The sequence below is a fragment of the Lutzomyia longipalpis genome, chromosome 3, assembly GCF_024334085.1.
Source record: "Lutzomyia longipalpis isolate SR_M1_2022 chromosome 3, ASM2433408v1".
In the NCBI taxonomy this organism is placed as follows: domain Eukaryota; kingdom Metazoa; phylum Arthropoda; class Insecta; order Diptera; family Psychodidae; genus Lutzomyia; species Lutzomyia longipalpis.
Genome location: NC_074709.1, coordinates 2,472,714 through 2,489,806, shown reverse-complemented (window position 1 = coordinate 2,489,806; position 17,093 = coordinate 2,472,714). Strand labels below are relative to the sequence as shown.

Sequence of the window (17,093 nt, the reverse complement as noted above, 5' to 3'; positions counted from 1 at the left end):
CCAATAGCAGCGGCAATCGTTTTGATTCCAAACCAATTGGCAACGTGCTTGGGAATGTGATGTGAAGAAAAAAAAAGCTCTTTCAGTGTTGAAATGGAAAATGTTGGTGGATATTGAACAATGTGGATGGAAAAGCGAAATGCGGTGTAAATTGGAAAGTGGCTCAAACATCCATTTAATTCGCACGGTTGACTAATGAGGGTGTGGGAATTGCCGCACATGAGGGGTTGTTTGGTGAAATGAGAGGGATAGAAATTGATAGCATCGCATCGGGTGGGAAATTTAATTAGAACGAGCTTTTTCGGAAAATCCACCATTGTTCATGGATTTGAACGGTTCATACCGATAAGGGTGCTCCAGTATTCCACCCCATTGCGTTATTTCTTTGCTATTATGTACATAATGGGGTGTTAATGCCCCCGAAATTGATTGGCATCGCTGTCTGACTTTGAGTCTTTAACCAATCAATTTTTTTAAACAGCAAAATTCATTCCTCGCACAGTGTTTGATCGCCCAAAGCGTGCAGTTAAATGTTCAACCAACCATATATCCTAAAAATTAATTCATAATCCAGGCTGAAACCGCAAAATCACGGCAATTTGTGTGCAAAATACTGTCACCCAAACATCTCATTATTTTCCACGCTGAGTGCTAAATTAAGTAAATGAGCGATCACACTAATATTTCATCGTGTTTATTATAAGCTAAATGGCAAACTAATAGACAAGCTTATCTTGATAAATCAGCGGAATTAATCATATTCACAGTGTGATGCTCCAAAGACGAAGAAAATTGTGTGCGGTCGATGGTGTGTAAATGAATTTTAAATGAGACTGATTTTTTCGTTCACAGCAAGAATAAATGGTATTGCTTGAAAATTACCCTGAGAATTTTTTTAGATGGTCCATCTGATCGTCTAGCAAATTTGATTCTAATTAGTTTTATCAGATTTTGCCCAAAGAAATGTAAATAAGATCAATTCAACATTTAAATAAAGTCTCAAAAATATGTATGCGAAAAGCTTTGGTTTCGGTTCGAATTATCTATATCTACGAATTATTTTTTTATGAATCAGAATTTAAGGATTAATTGAATTGTATTTTAAATAATAGAAGCAATTAAAAAATTAACAAAAAAATTCAAATTGTGTATTTTCTTTTATCACTTCATTTTTACTGATTTTATGAATCATGTAAGTCGTTCTTATATTTACATACTTTCTTAAATAATTGCAACAAAAATCATAAGAAATGACATACAAAAATATAATCTTTTAAATAAATATGAATCGTTCCTTGTTTTCAAAAGTAATATTTTTCTGTTTTTTTGCAATTGTTCTTCAAATCTAATTCAGAAAATTAATTACTAAAAAAATGTTTTAAAGAAAAATTATTGATGACACTTTTTCATTTATTTATTTGCTACCTCATAGGCTCTACGTCACAAATTGGGGAAAAGTCTCAATGCAAGCTAAAAAACAGTGTATTACAATTTAATACTAAAAAAAATATTGGAACTTCAACTAATTTACGGATCTTTAAAAATATTTTGCAAAATAATTCAGTTAAGAATTCTTATTAATAAAAAGTTTTAAAAAAAATTTAAAAAGAGAAAATTTGCAATTTTCCCAAATCACAAAAAACTCTGAAAAGTAATTTAAAATAAATTAAAAGTAATTTAATGTTGGACATCTGAATGGCATTAGCACGTTACTTTTACTAGCAAAAATTAAAAAAAATTCAGAAGGGCTGTTAAATCATGAATTTCAACACTTTTACTCTGCTGGGAAAATATATACAAGAGATCTCAAGTATGGATCGCAGAGCCTTGGGACAAAAAAGGAATTTTCGGGGAAAACTGGTTCTCCACACAGTCCATGGAGGCGACAACGTGAGCGACACGGACAGCGTATTGAGACATCGAAAGAAAATAAATTACATATTAATAGCAACAATCCATCAAGCCGATAGCATTTCGCTGGCGGAGTGAAACGTTCAATTGACGCTTTATTTTGCGGTGCTGTTTTATATGGTAATCGTTTTCATTAAGTTGTAATGGGGCTCCCACTCTTTGAGGGCCATCATCCAGTGCGCGCGGGGACCGCTGATTGAGCTCTTCAAATTGATGGGGACGTGTGAAAGAAATGGACTGTGCGTGGATTTCTGGGTGAGAAAAGAATTGCTTCAGAGATACGGTAATGATGTGCTCTCGCGATCGTCTCCCCGCGCGCATCGTCTTCAAGAAGTCTCTCTATAATGATCCCATGGATGTTGATCTGTTTTTCTCGCGCGATCATTTATCCCCCCGAAAAATGTTTCTTAAATACCCAGAAAGCGAGTCATTTTGAATCCGTTCAAGTGGGATGAAACACCGTAAAATCAATTTAACACCATTCCACCGTTTCCTCGCGAACGAATTTCTTCTTCATACATAAATTACCCTTCGTCTCAACATTTCCGCATTTGATCATCGTGCGCGCAAAAAGAGCGAATGTTGCGGGGAATCCAATTGCGGCAACCGAAAAATGCCCATCTGTGTCCACCATAAACGAGAAGAGCGGCAGCCAGAGAAATAAAAAAAATTAAGAACCCTCCGGAAGATGCTCGATTGACATTGAATGATGGAAATCAATCCGAAAAATTGCTCTTCACTGCTCCCTTCGCGAAATGCGCGCGAATTCTTTGGCGAAAAAGGTCACGTGCTAAGCTATAAATCTCCATGGACTCTTTCGCGATGACACGGCCGTGGTTTTTGCTTCTAGGGGCGAAAAAGAAGAGCAAAAGAATGGTTCAAGATGAACTCTGGCGCTGGGTCATCGGAGACGTCTGTGCTAGAGAGGTGAATGGCTCAGGTAGAAACATTCCAATGCATATCCTCCACATTTTGAAAGATTTATAGGTCATTTGAGAGGCGAGAAGGTATTCAAATATATAGTTCAGAAACTATCAGCGTCATGAATACTGAACTATTTTGAGTATACTGAATATATGCCAGGTGCTGATTTTCCTATTGAAGTTTGTATTTTAATTAAATGTACAAATTATAATTTTAACGTAGTAAGAAATCCTTCCAAAAGCTCCCAAAGTTCTCAAGAAAAGCTCTTTAATTGCTAAAGGCAAAATAATTGCAAAAAAATCATTAAAAACATAATTTAAATTCTATAAACTTTTAAAGACAAGTTCATTACTATTCATCGGCTACTACCAACATAGCAGACGTAGAAAAAAGTTAGAATTGAAGAGCAAAACGAGCAAAAGTTTGAAATTGAAAGCCCTGCAGACGTTTTCTTGCATAAGTAATTTAACACACTTAACTACTTTGGCATTAGACAAAGTGATCTAAATAGACGAGAATGGATGCATTGCGTGCCCAGGAATTATCCAGAGGCGTCCCTTTTTTGAAATTTTCAACTTATGGATGGAAAAGCCCTGCGGAAGAATTTATTCTGTTCCACTTTTAATGAAATACTCGCGCTCTGCGAACATCTTACGGATCATTTTCCCCCTCTCTATGTATAATTTGCTATATGTGGATAAAAATTTGTGTGGCCAAAACCCCTTGTTTTGGGGTAATCTTGCTGCACTGCCTTCGTCTTGGTAATCAAATTTTTTTATTTGAGAATGGACCACAATCTGTCCCAACCTCGCGCTACTCCTTATCCGCGGCTGATGCACTGATTTTTCGGCTAAATCCACTCGTGCACGCAGAAATGCTTATTACGTTGATGCGCCACCGACTCAAATGCTCTGGCATTGTGCTCGAGGCATCTTCTGGCGCGCAAATCATCTCTAAACCCCGCAATCGTACCAAGACCATTGCACTCGAGCCCACGGAGATTTTTGGGGTATCTAATGATCACTTATGGATGCGCTTAGGAATGGAACGAGAAATTGCTAGGTCTGGTGGCAGGCACACCATTTGAGGGCATCTGAAGCAAAGCAAATCCCCAACTAAACCTTGTGTGCTTCGCGATTTTCTGCATCTCACTTGAGGCATGAATTTCATTTTGGGATGCAATAGGCGAATGATTGCTGGTAGAGGGACTTTTTTTCCACCATCGTCTCATCTATGATTGTGCATCAAATCGGCAGCAGATGCAACATATAAGCGAATTAACGCACGAAAATACAAGGCTCATTAGGACACCACAGAGGTGCATCTAATTTGTGGTTCACGTTGTGGGTAATTTTCTGTGAAATATTGAAGATTTTTTACTATGCCTTCAATTAAGTTGCGCAAAAGGGCAAATTTCTGAATAATTACTCCTATGGGGATTTGTGAAAATTATAGGAAATTTGAATTTTAATAAACTAGGGCATTTGCGGATGAATACCAAGCATAACGAATTCATTCTTATGCTTCGTTTCTTTATTATTTTCGAACAAAATAAATTTAAAATATTTTCTCAAAGGCAGCATAAAAGTTGTACTTTCTATTGGATTAATTTGCAATCAAAGAACATTTAGCAACTTCTTTGAAAAAAAACCTTTAAATTCAATTAAATTAAATTAATTTCTTCTCATCCACCAAAAAATGTCAACCAGAAAAGAAGCATCACTTAGTGGAGTGTTTTATCAGCAACTTTCCGTGATCCACAACCTAATAGCATATCGAGGTGAAAAATAGTCAAAATTAAGCGAATCGAATAGTTTCGCTTCTTATCGTGTTTCCGTGTGGAATTCTTTTTCCACTCACCGTGCCAATTATGTCATTTTTCCTCTCTCATTCAGTAGGGTGATGGGGGCAGAAAAAAAAGACGACCAAAAGGTGGGTTTGTTGTATAATGCTATACCTGGGTCACCACACAAATTCTCTATCAGTAGCAAACCATCAAACTCGTGCGACTTCTCAATTGACTACACCCTGCAGCCGCGCTTGAGAGCATTTTTGTATATAAGCTTCATGCACTTCTTGAAGAAGCTCTGAGACCGTTAGCAGGAGTGTTTTGGCCTTTTTTGCCATCAGAAAACATCATTTAATACAAACCCAAAATTTGTCCCATCTTGCTGGGTGGAGACAACACGATGCAGCAGTGGTCGGTGTTTCCAGAAAAATGCGTGCCATTTAAGGGCAGGTGCGATGGAGAGTTAATAAATTTCGGGGGAAACCACTAGGAACACCGACAACACGCCCTTTGATGAGACCATTTTTGCTCTCCATCGAGGGAGGCAAAAAAGGGGCTCCGATGAAGATGCACAACAACAAAAAATTTGGCTGTCCCGGTGATGACGGTTTTGGTAATTGCGCAACATTGAGGAGTCATAAATTTACAAGGTGTACCCCTCTGATCTTTCACGCAATCCTCCTTCCAAAAGTCCTGGTATCACTTCTTCGAAGCCGTCAAAGCTACACATATCCTTGTTCCTTTGGGGTGCATCGCAAGAACGAAGATTTGGGCTGCCAAAAAGGAAAATTTATTATATAGAAAAGGTATATAGGACCCGTTGTAACGATTGTAGCATAAATTGCTACCACGGAGTTTAAATGTTTCAATTAGTGTTAAGAAAAGAAGTTAATGGTCTGTTTGCCAAAGAAAAATGTAAAAAGAAGATAAATTAAATAAAACAACCAACTAAGCACATTTTTTATCATTTTGAATTATTTTGTAATTGAAAATTTAAAGGAAATTCAATGTAAGAAATCAATTGATTTTTTGAATAATTAAAAAAAAAAATTTAAAAATTAATTTTAATATTATTTCAAAATTCAATGACGCCTGAAAACGATCTGAAAAAATAAAGTCAATTATTTACATCAAAGAAGAAATGATTTGAAGATTTTCTGATATGGTTAGACGGATCCGGTAATCAAAAAAAATTCTTGAAATTTTTCAATTTCTTTACCGTCTTTACCTGAATTTCCATAAGCATTTCTATAATCCTACAAAAATATTTTTAGGCAAAAAGAAGATTATGTTACATTTTATAAATTAATAAGAAATAAATAAAAATAAAGCATAAATTGATTGGAATTTATGTAGTAAAACAAGATCCCTAAACTCAGATAAGAGGCAAAAAACAACCAAATTTTATTTCTAGGAAGTCTAGGAAAGCATCCCCCATTTCCCCATCTTTGTCTATCTTTCCGCATAGAGAGATTCAAGGGAATCTCATATCGATGATGCACCGGGCCATGAAATATACTAAGGATGTTCCAGAATTTAGTCACGCTCTGCAGAAACACACGCAGGGGTGAATCTCACGGCGTCAGGTAGAGATTTATGTTGAAAAAACAAAGCTGAAAAAGATACGGGGATGGTGATTTCAATGAATTTCATGCATTTAATGGCTTTTCTCACCCTCGTCCAGTCGCCGCAACCCCCTAAATGTTTGTGGCTCTATCCTCAGCACGATATCTCGTAATTCAGCAATGTGAATTGTGTTGTAAACCACGAAGCATCCCCTTGAAAATAATCCATCTCCTGCGGTTTGAGGAAACAATCACACCGGCAATGGTAATAATATTTGTTGTCACATCAGTTAATATATTAATCTGTAATTGTTGCAACATATGGGATAACGAGAAAGGAGACATTTCGCAGCCACAGAATTGATGAAGTCATAACAAAGCTAAACGACCTTTTTATTAAAGTTCGACTATATGGAATCATCTGCTTCATATAGTCCGTTGAGGATGGGTACCTACATGCAATTTTTGGAACAGATGTGGGATTCTGTCGTGATTTCTGCACTAAATTATTCATATATATTTTTCCCATCCAAGACTTGCCATTTGATTTGCTCAACATCTTCCAAACTCGATGGTCGCATAAATGAATGAAACATCAAGTGAAGCGACGAATGAATTAATAAAAAACCTCGTGGTGTGGTAGAGTATGTTCCATCGATGACTCCACACCATGCTCCACAACATTTTGGCGGGAAAAGCATCTCCTCGTCAAACAGACTGGAGCATACTTTCCGGAGCAGTAGCGTACTCACAGTAGCGGTGGTCGATTGTTGGGCTCTTTATCGCATTTATGCAGCAGAAAGCATCAATTGAACTGCTTTTTCAATCACAGAGATTTATCAAAATTCGTCGATGTGCGAATTGATCATCCCTTCGCCTTTTTTTCGGCACCACCGCACACTTCCTTTCAGGAGCGATGACATTGTATAATCCCCCTAATGTTGGAGTGTTAACATGAAAACTAATCGAGAGCGTCAGGCAAAGTCAACCCTCATACAGTGATTTGAGGGTGGATATGATACCCACTTCACCCCAGAGAAATAAACCAATGATCACCCCATCACAATATTTACAGTCGCATCGCTTTGTAATCCATGGCTGAAGTGAGGAGGGCAAAAGCGAGGGAAGTTAGACAATAGGAGTCCTCAATCTGCTCTACAGTGTGAGGGGTTTGTCAGTCTTAATTTTTTTTGTATATTTTATTATCTTGTTCTAATGCTTAATTTTTAGTCTTAAAGAAGAGCAAAAGATTTATTACCAAATGTTTTAACTTTATTCCGGAATTTTCTATAAAAATTCGATTATTATCAATTTTTTAACGATTTTTATGAATTATTTTAGGTTAATTTTAATACAATCATAGCCTATGATTGATAGAAACAAAGATAAAAAAGAAAATCAGTTCTTAAGTCTCAAATTAAAATATTTCCAACAAAATAAAATCATTCAGTATAAAAAGTACATTTTAAAATGTAATGAATAACCCCTCATAATTTTCCATGCAAGTGCTTGAGAGACAATTCTGGACGTGATGAGGATTAAAGGCGCAAAGAAATTCTTATCAGACTTGAACAAGATTTTCAATTAAATTCTCTTTGCCACCAAAGCGTGGGATTTAGGCCAATTCTGCCACACAGTGCTGCTGCTGAAGATTCTATGTGAGGCAAAGAGAAAATCCCACCCGCAATCATGGGCTATAATGAATTGAGAAATATCCATCAATTGCAGATGAGTCGGAATTGAGAAATTTCTTTCTTTACCTTTTTTTCTCCATCCAACATCTTTCATCACCCACAATGTATTTGAGCACATTTTCATGCTCATTAGTGAGCATTTCTGTGTCGCATGCAAAAAACAATATAATAAAGGGGATTATCTCCCGCATGCTCTACATTTTACCATTCTTGGACAACATTGCTCTGACATAATACACCAAGACTCGGTAATTCACTTAAAAAACATTATCAAATAAGCTGCTGTGTGTGTTTTTTTATGATAACTATCGTTCCGCCAGGTGGATACGGAACCAAATTGCTCTGAATGAGCTTGAAATATATTTCGTAATTCATGCAACATTCACTTCTTGTGCGCGATTGAAGACAATCGCGAGAGGAGAAATTACAATGTCAGACTTCACGCAATCTCAATTCACTTTTCTCGCAATATAACATGCAAAATGTCGATCGAGTTTTATGAAGATGCCCACGAGAATAGGCCGGCTTTCTGCACCAACCGTACACAGCCAGATGATCGCTGTGGGAACAAAATGAAGCACCTGACGGGAGCCATAAGACTTCTATAAAGTGCGCTGATGCGGTTGAAAGTGAAATTGATTAATGTGCTGAAAGGTTCGAGACAAGCGAAAATGTAACTTCTGCCAATACTTTTCACTCTAATGTTTGGCTTCATTTGCACGCGTGAAAAGCCAACTGAAAGTCTTCAGGTCAATTGACATTAAAGTACCTCTCTTTGCCAACAATTTTTATACTGAAAAATTCACATTAAAGGAGTAATTGGATAATAAAAGAAGTTGTTAAATAATTTTTCTATGAAATCAAATATTCTACCATTGCTCTTTTAAATTACAAAATCTAAAAATGTTATTACTTATTTTTTTATTCTTTTTGTTACAATTTTTATTACTTTTATTTTGTAAAATAATTGATATAATTGGGATTTTCGCAAAAATTTTAATATTTTTAATTTTAAATTAGGCCAAAGCAAAATTTTATAAAATGTCTTTTTATTTAATTTTCTGATCCTTAAAATTATAGCTTTTAAGGATTTTTTTTCTTTTAATTTATTCTGCTTAAAAATTTATTTAAAAAAAAATTCTCACTCAACGCAACGAGTACTGATTTAAGCAATAATAAAATACGCCGGCCACGAAATATATACTATGTTAGATTGACTTAGAATAGTAAACATAAATCTTTTTTAAATGGATTTTAAGACCTTTAATTATCCTGTTTCTGCAAAAACGTTCAAAGGAAATTTTTTTTAAGAATAAATAAATAAACAATGTTATTTTTGTAGTGTTCCGACTCGTTGTCCAACAAATGTTAACCTGCTCATTAAGTGAGACTCCCAAGTCCCCTTTGCCTTTAATTCAAACAGTTTATTTTCTTATATTTAAAATTTTATAATAATAAATAATAACAAATTAAAATAACGTGGGAGTTGCTCTGGTACATCCAATCAACCGTGTGACGCATATTAAAATAAAAAGTGAAGAAATAAAGCGAGAGGAGAGAGCCACTTGCTGCACATAATTGAGGCGCACTTGGTCAGAGTGATTGCATAAGTGGCTCGCGATGGTCTTTGTCGAAGAAATGAAGGAAGTTGTGAGCCACTTGGTCCAATGACGCGGAACATTATTCTACCAGGCAGTGGCTTCTGTCTGCGCCAGTTTGTTAGTAACAAAAGAGACCTTTCATAACACATTTTGTTGTTAGGGACTTATGCGCCATAATAAGAGAAGAATCGTGCCATTTCGCAACACCTTTAACGATTAGGCGAGTTTCATTTCTCGCCAATTCATCTAATTCACCGCATATTTGTATGGCATCATCATCCAATTTACCACGAATAAAAGAAACACCAAATATTTTCAAATGATCCCACCGAATTTCTTACAATTGCCCACTCACCTGATCAATTTACTGCCACATAGTGTTTGAATGAAATTTACCGCATAATTAGGTAAATGTGGTAAATGTTGTGTGAAATGGATTATTGTGTGTATGTTTTGTTTTTTTTTCCTTTGGGTTTTTAGTAAAAGTCTAATTAGGCCTATTTTGGACAAATTCAAGGTCCATTTCATGCTCTAAAAAAATTGTTTCTTTAGCAGAAAATTGTCCAAATTTCCACAAGAAATTGCAAAATTTATTATGATTGTATTGAGTTTTGAGCATAAAATTAGAGAGCATCATACCAACATATATTTGTGCAAAATTGAAGACGTTTTTAGAAGTTCTATAAGCTTAAATGTTAAAGAATTTAAAGACTTTCTTAAACCATTTGAAACATATTTTAAATGAGAAAAAGCAAGAATTTAAGATTCTGAAAAATCAAAAAAAAAATCTGAAAAACAACGAAGAGCTATTACCTATCAGGAAAGAAAAAAAAAAGATTTTACTGATTTTATTTCTTAATAAAATCAACATATCGCTGGATACTAAAAGGCACAGTCAGAAACACGCTCATTGAACTACCTTTTGACTTTTACCATCATTCCGTGTCTCTTGTCACCCACTGTAGGTGAAATGTTGATCATTTGTGCACATAGAAAGTCGCTCAGTGCGACAGATTAGATCTCCGCCAAATGCATTTTATGTTTATTTGCTATATACACCAGAGACTCTCGATTAATTTTGCATGTGAGACAAAACAGAGAAATTTACTTTACAAAAACCTCAATTCGCACTATGTTTCTGCGAAGACATGTCGTAAAAACTTTCAGCAAAAATACTTTAAAAGAAATCTAAATGTTACAAAGAAATGAAGGAGTTTTATATTCTTTCTTATTGCTTAAAATTTAAACGTTTCTTTCAGCGTTTTTGTTACTATCTTAAACACCAGATTACCTATCCTGGAAAACAAATTAATTTCCTTGAATTATATATTGAGAAAAATTGCATAAAAAAGAATAAGAAATTAAATCAATTTTAATTTAAAACCAAAGTGGAATAATTCAATCATAAAAAAATGTAATAGGCCTAATGATGGTTTTTTTTTTAATATAAATGCGAATTAAAGTGTTAACGCCCGTTGATTTCTTTTTCTCTTATCTCATCAATAATCACAATATTTTCGACATAATAGTCACTCCTGTGCATCATCCTCAATTATTGTTATTAATTTTTATGCAAAAACATTTGCGCAAGCAACATTGCAGGGAAAAAGTATAATGTGAAAGGAGAACGTGCACGGAGATGTTATGCAAAGTAACATAAGAATTATATTTCGCAATTGCCGGGGAAATGATCATGTTAATTGGCGATAAAATAGTGTCAAAATTTTGCCTCATTTGCCGAATGATGCTGAACAAGAAAAATTGCAAAAAGTGTGAAAGTTTTTTTTTATTTCTCTATTTAATGATTCCATATTGAGAAAGTCTTCTTAATTATTTTTTTTTCACTTAATTTTTATATTTCTCTTAGATTTTGATCCCAATTTTCTTGCGAAAACAACAAGCAAACTCCCTCGGCGAATGAAATAAAAAGAAGGTGTGAGTACAAAAAAACATTCATGTCTTTTTATTGCCTTTTCACAAATAAAAAAAACAATTTCTTGCAAAAATTACACGTCTTACACATTAATTAATAAAAATCACAATTGGCTAGAGTAGCTTGGAGAGAATGTAGGCTTTCATCGGTTTTTTTTTGCTTCGAAATTCTCGTCATCGTTTTTTGGTCCACTTCTTTGAGTTCATCAAAAAAATATTTTGTTAAATATAGAATGATTGTCTGATGATTAGGTGGTTTAGCGCAGGCATCAGGAAGTGCTTTGAAGGAGGAAGATGGTGGTGAAATGAAACACTTTGTACATGAACCTGTAGTCATGGGGGGTGGTGGTGGATTGATTGAATGAAAAGTAGATGAAAAGACAGAGGTCTCGTGCATTAAGAATAATTTTGGAGAGCATAGGAGAGCCTCAGCGTGTTGATTTAGTGATGATGGTGGTAGTGTTCGTGTTCAAAGTGATGGTGTTCCTCCTCCTTGTGCAATTTCACTGGAACGTACTCCTTTACGGGCACGGGGATTTCCTTGTGAACGGGGAATTTGATTTCCTTGTAGACTGGGTAGGGCTTGTCAATGGGCACTTTCACTTCATAAGGCACTGGCTTCTCAACCGTGTATGGTACCTTCTTCTCAACGGTGTAGGGCTGAGGAACTGGGACCTTAACTTCAACCTTGTAGGGCTTCTCCACGTACACCTTGTAGGGCTTGTCGACTGGAACTTTCACCTCATACGGTACCTTCTTTTCCACAACAACTACAAATGATTGGAGAAGAAGAAATTAATTAATTTTTAAAATTAAGTTAAGTTTTTTAAGTTAGAATTAAGATTCAGGTTTAGTTACCAAGATAGTATTAAAGCATTTTTTTAAAAATAAATTTTGAAGATTTACGTTAATTTTTTTTAAACAATTCTACGAAGAAAATTATTCAAAAACCGTTTAAATTTAAAATTTATAAATGAAGGAAATCTAATTTAAAAAAAAAGGATTTTAAATTTTAAAAAATCTCACCTGGATAGGGCTTTTCCACCTCAACCTTGTATGGCTTGGGCACGTAGACGTTGTAAGGCTTGTCGACTGGGACCTTTACGGGGACATGGACGTGCTTCTCAACGGTGTAGGGCTTGGGCACGGGGATTTCCACCTTAACTGGGACTGGGATCTTCTTGATGACTTCATAGGGCTGTGGGACGGGCACCTTAACTGGCACTTCAATCTTCTTCTCAACAGTATAGGGCTGGGGAACTAAGACTTTGACCTCGTAGGGCTTATCCACATGTACTTTCACCTCATATGGGACCTTCTTCTCAACTGTGTATGGTTCGGGCACATGGACGGGCACCTTGACGTACTCCTTAACAGTGTATGGTACCTTCTTCTCCACAATGTAGGGCTGTGGCACGGGAACCTTCACCTCATAAGGGACTTTCTTCTCAACGGTGTATGGAACTGTAATTGATTTGAAAAAAAATTCGTTATTTTTCAAAAATCAATTGGAAAAGCTCTGTGGAAGAGGCGCTCTTACCATGCTTGGTGACGGTGTAGGGCACGGGGACTTTCTTCTCGATGGTGATTGTCTTCACGTGCTCGTGATGGTGGTGATGATCGTCATGGCCACCGAAGGAGTAATCCCCGAGGGAATCATGGAGACCGCGCTTCTCATGCGCCTGGGACTCACCAGCAGCCGCCTCAGCAGCTTTCTGGTCACCTACTTGCTTCTCCGCTGCAGCACTGCCCTCAGATGCCACGAGCGCCACAAAGAGGGCAAGACAGCAAGGGATAATGATCTACAAGACACGAGACAACATTTCAAAAGAAGCTCCAAATGCACATATTTGGCCCACATAATTGAGAACCCAGAAATGCAAATTTTCACTGAATATTTATAAGAAAAATTTTATGGCGCCCGCGAAACCAGATTTAAAAGAAAAAAAAATCATCAAAGACATCAAAGCTTGAAATCCGACATGTTTATGTTATTAAGCTCAATCGGAAGTGAGTCTCTCGAGAGAGATGATTGCACTTTGCATGTAAAATTGATATTCTCCTCTTTTAAGAAAATAAAAATCCTCTCAGGCACTTCATATCCTCATTCGTTTTCTCTTTTCGATTTTCCACCAGAAAACTTCCCACCCCGCTGTGAAATTATCCAAATTGCTAGGGCGGAAAAATATTATATGATCACAAAATTTGAGAAATGAGGAAACAATAAGAAAAGCTAAATTGGAGCGCAAAAAAAGTCCATAATTCACATTTTTGGAATTGAAAAAAAAAAACAATTATTTGGGTGCGTTAAACTCGCGTTGGTTTGTGTTACGTAAATCCGCGAGCATCTCTTCCGGAGCAGAAAAGAGCCACGAAAATTTCGTGAAAGATAGAGCTGTGTGTAATCCACAAATTAGTAGTGCAAGGTATGAATTTCACTTCTACTCCAGTTCCGTGAGACAAAACACGCGAGTTATCAATGAAAAAAAAAAATTCACGAGATATTCACTCAAAAATTCTGCACGATTGAGGAAGACAAAATTATGAAGGAAAAAAACGCAAAGAAACTTTTTTTTACCATTCGCATATTGAACAAATAACTCCGGCGTAGTACAACAAGCGAGACCAAAGTAGGTACTGATTGTGCCGTGGTGGATGGTCCGCTATATATGTGGCAGGCCCCGTGGGTGCCCCACCGAGAAACTTTCGCCGCTTTGGTGGATTTTTCGCGTAAGCCACACGAGAGAAAGATTCATGCATCCGTGGTTTTGTTCCATCGGGGCATTCATCAGCTCAGTGTGGCGTTAATCGCTACACTTGGTTGTTTTGCAGCACCCAGCTGATCCCTCCGCAAGAACTCTACCACACACCAGAATTATCTTCTTCATGTGCCTTTGCGCGCCTTGGGACTCCTCTTTATTGAGTTGCTACTGCAGACCTTAGTTTATCATCATTTCCACCATCAATCATCTTCGTGGCCATGAAGAAAGTATAAGAAGAAAATGCATCCAGAAGCACACACACACTTAATTATGTATACCCACTTCTCTTCATTCAATTTGCACACCTAAGACTCCACAAAACTCTACCCATACTATATAACAAATAATTCCCCTTAATTACAGCTATTCATGATGTGAGAATTTCATACCCATCCCGAGGTACCTACTCAACAAATTGCCACCTGATCTAATGGAAAACCCACCGAGGGATTTCCTCTCACAGCCAGCAAGAAAATCACAAGATGTAATTTTTTTATGCAAAGATTTTCAGATCGTTTCATACAAATTCCAAAATAATTCTCGCGTGGAAGAGAATATTCATGAAATAAGATGAATTATGGAGCAGGATAAGCTTTTTGCAAGAGAGAAAAGGCAAAAATTTATAATGCATAAGGGGAGGAATATAATTTAGAAGAAAAGAAGAAAAAAACTCGGCACGTTTTCTGCAAAGATTTCTTGGTGAGATTTCTTTGGTTTTCTTGAAAACATGAGGCAAAATATCATTTATTATACATCATATGGATAGAATAATTTCATTTCATTCTACCAAAAAAAAAACTCCTGAAAAAACTATTTTTTAGCTGAGATTTTTTTCTAGAACCGACTAAGATTAAGACTAAGATTTGATAATTATTCGGTCGTTGCAGGAAGTTAGAATTCTAAAATGAAAAAAGTTTAAGCCTCATTTGAGCAGGGCAAGTTTTCTTTGTTGATTTTGGGAACAAAAATTTTGCATAAAAAAATCTTTAATTTTAAGAAAATCGAATTTATACGGTTAAAGAAAGAGTTTTAGAACATTAAACGTAAAATTTTAAAAAATTTTGCATTAGAATTGATTTTTAATACAATTTTAAGTCAGACTTTACGAAAGTTAAAAAAAAAATCCTGGAATTTGATTTGAAATACTAATAATTTTTTTTTTGAAAATTTCTGAGCTTAACCCATTTTTCTTCATATACATCGACTACATAATATCTTCACAGAATATATTTTAAAAAATATATTAAAAATTTCTATGTAATATAATTAATTGTTTTTCTTTTAATTGTTTTTTTTGTCCAGACATAAAAATATTTTAAAATTGATCTCATCGCTATATTTGTTTAACGAATTCAATTTAAATTGTATTTCTGTGAAAATATCTTTTTGATCATAAATTCAGCACATAATAACGCTTTAAAATTAAATAAACTTCTAAGTTCGAAAAAAAACCAAAAGTCCTTAAAGGGTTAAGGGGTTAAGAAATTTTTGAAAACTTAATCCAAGAAAAAAATCAAAAAAAAATTGTTTTCCTATTTTAATTTTCTTGATCATATTGAAAAACAAGTTTCCCCATTGAAAATCATAAATATGCTTCATTAACAAATATTATGTACCTTATGGTGTTTGCTTTCTCATCTTTCTCACGTACCAAAACATTTTGATTAAAATCTGCATAATATTCGCTAAAGAGGAAGCCCCTACTGCTTTAATGACTTAATGTAGCTGCGAATGGGTCTGTGAGATATACCCCTGAATTATTCATTAAATAGAGTCAAAAAAAATTTATTTAAAAATACCACGCTCGGTGAATTTCATGTTAAACATTAAACTGCGTGAACTTGCTATATAGAGCTCTCCACATAACATATCAAAAAATTTCAAGAGCAACATTAAAATTTCCGGCAATCTGTAAATAAAAGTTTAACAGGTAAAAGAATTTTCTGGGATTAGGGGAGACCGGGGTAAAAATAGTCAATTTGCATAAATCCTTATCTGCAGGATTCCCCAAGGGCAAGAAAATTTCCTCGATAGGTCATTCTTATAGGAAATTTCCTGGCCTACAACTTTGTCTCAGACCACTTTTCTCTAACTCCACGGGAAATATAAGTTTTCGAGCTTTTCCTAAACCCTTCCGCTTCTGACTATTTTTAAACGCGGCGGGTAAATATAGTCACCAGTTGGCTAAATAAAGTCGGTCGAATTTTCCGACATTTCCAATGATTTTCCACCTGAGAGATTGATAGTAGTTGATAGCTAAACTTCTCACCTTTTGATCCGCGACAAGGAATTTCACTTTTATACGCACTAAAACAGAGAATTTTGCGATTTTCTCAAACACGCCATTTTGCAACAAATGAATAGAAAATATGCCAAAAATTTCGATCTCCCATATGATTTACATGGGATGACTAGATCTACCCCAAGGGGTCTGTTTTGATTCAAAAAATTGTAGAGAAAAATCATTAAAAGCTATTGAAGAATACACCTTGGCAATGTTTTCTGTAGTAACCCAGCTAGTGAGAAAAATTATCAGATTGGAAAATTGCTGAAGGAAAACTTCGGAAAACGCGTTTTTCTCAATACGCAAAAGTTTGGGAAATGGGCCAAAAAACTATTTTCATTTTTAACTCCTAAAGTACTGATCGGATAACCTCCAAATTACTGTCAAAAATTATAGGTTGGTAGGGCTTTCCACCAGAATTTTTTCCGATTTTTCCGATTAATAACTTCGGAGAAATTGGCATTTGAAAATTCGAAAATGACTATTTTTACCCCGGTCTCCCCTACTTGGACAATTTGGACAGTATTTAAAGGGTGATCTGTAAAATCTTCTTTGTTGAATCATCGAAAGTGTGAATGATTTGCATATGAAAGATGCATCGCAGAGGTATATGTATTATAGGAAAGTGTAG

The 17,093-nt window shown here is 35.5% G+C and overlaps 4 protein-coding genes across 7 annotated transcripts in view; all 4 read right to left on the bottom strand.

Moving 5' to 3' along the window:
* The window catches only part of LOC129794093 (GPI mannosyltransferase 3), a 1,193,052-nt gene that overhangs the window by 872,459 nt on the left and 303,500 nt on the right, over nucleotides 1-17,093 (bottom strand). The gene's annotated exons all lie outside the window — the stretch shown is intronic.
* Nucleotides 1-17,093, bottom strand: part of LOC129794120 (cytoplasmic tRNA 2-thiolation protein 1) — a 1,132,104-nt gene that overhangs the window by 872,459 nt on the left and 242,552 nt on the right. The gene's annotated exons all lie outside the window — the stretch shown is intronic.
* LOC129794129 (plasma membrane ascorbate-dependent reductase CYBRD1) overlaps nucleotides 1-17,093 on the bottom strand; it is a 1,128,201-nt gene that overhangs the window by 872,459 nt on the left and 238,649 nt on the right. The window lies entirely within an intron of this gene.
* Nucleotides 11,428-14,052, bottom strand: LOC129794119 (zinc finger protein 512B). The gene is made up of 4 exons (XM_055834750.1): nucleotides 13,995-14,052; nucleotides 12,957-13,218; nucleotides 12,443-12,880; nucleotides 11,428-12,186 (listed from the first exon to the last, which is right to left on the bottom strand). The coding sequence occupies exons 1-4, from the start codon at nucleotides 14,001-14,003 to the stop codon at nucleotides 11,858-11,860; spliced, it is 1,038 nt and encodes a 345-aa protein (XP_055690725.1). The 5' UTR covers nucleotides 14,004-14,052; the 3' UTR covers nucleotides 11,428-11,857.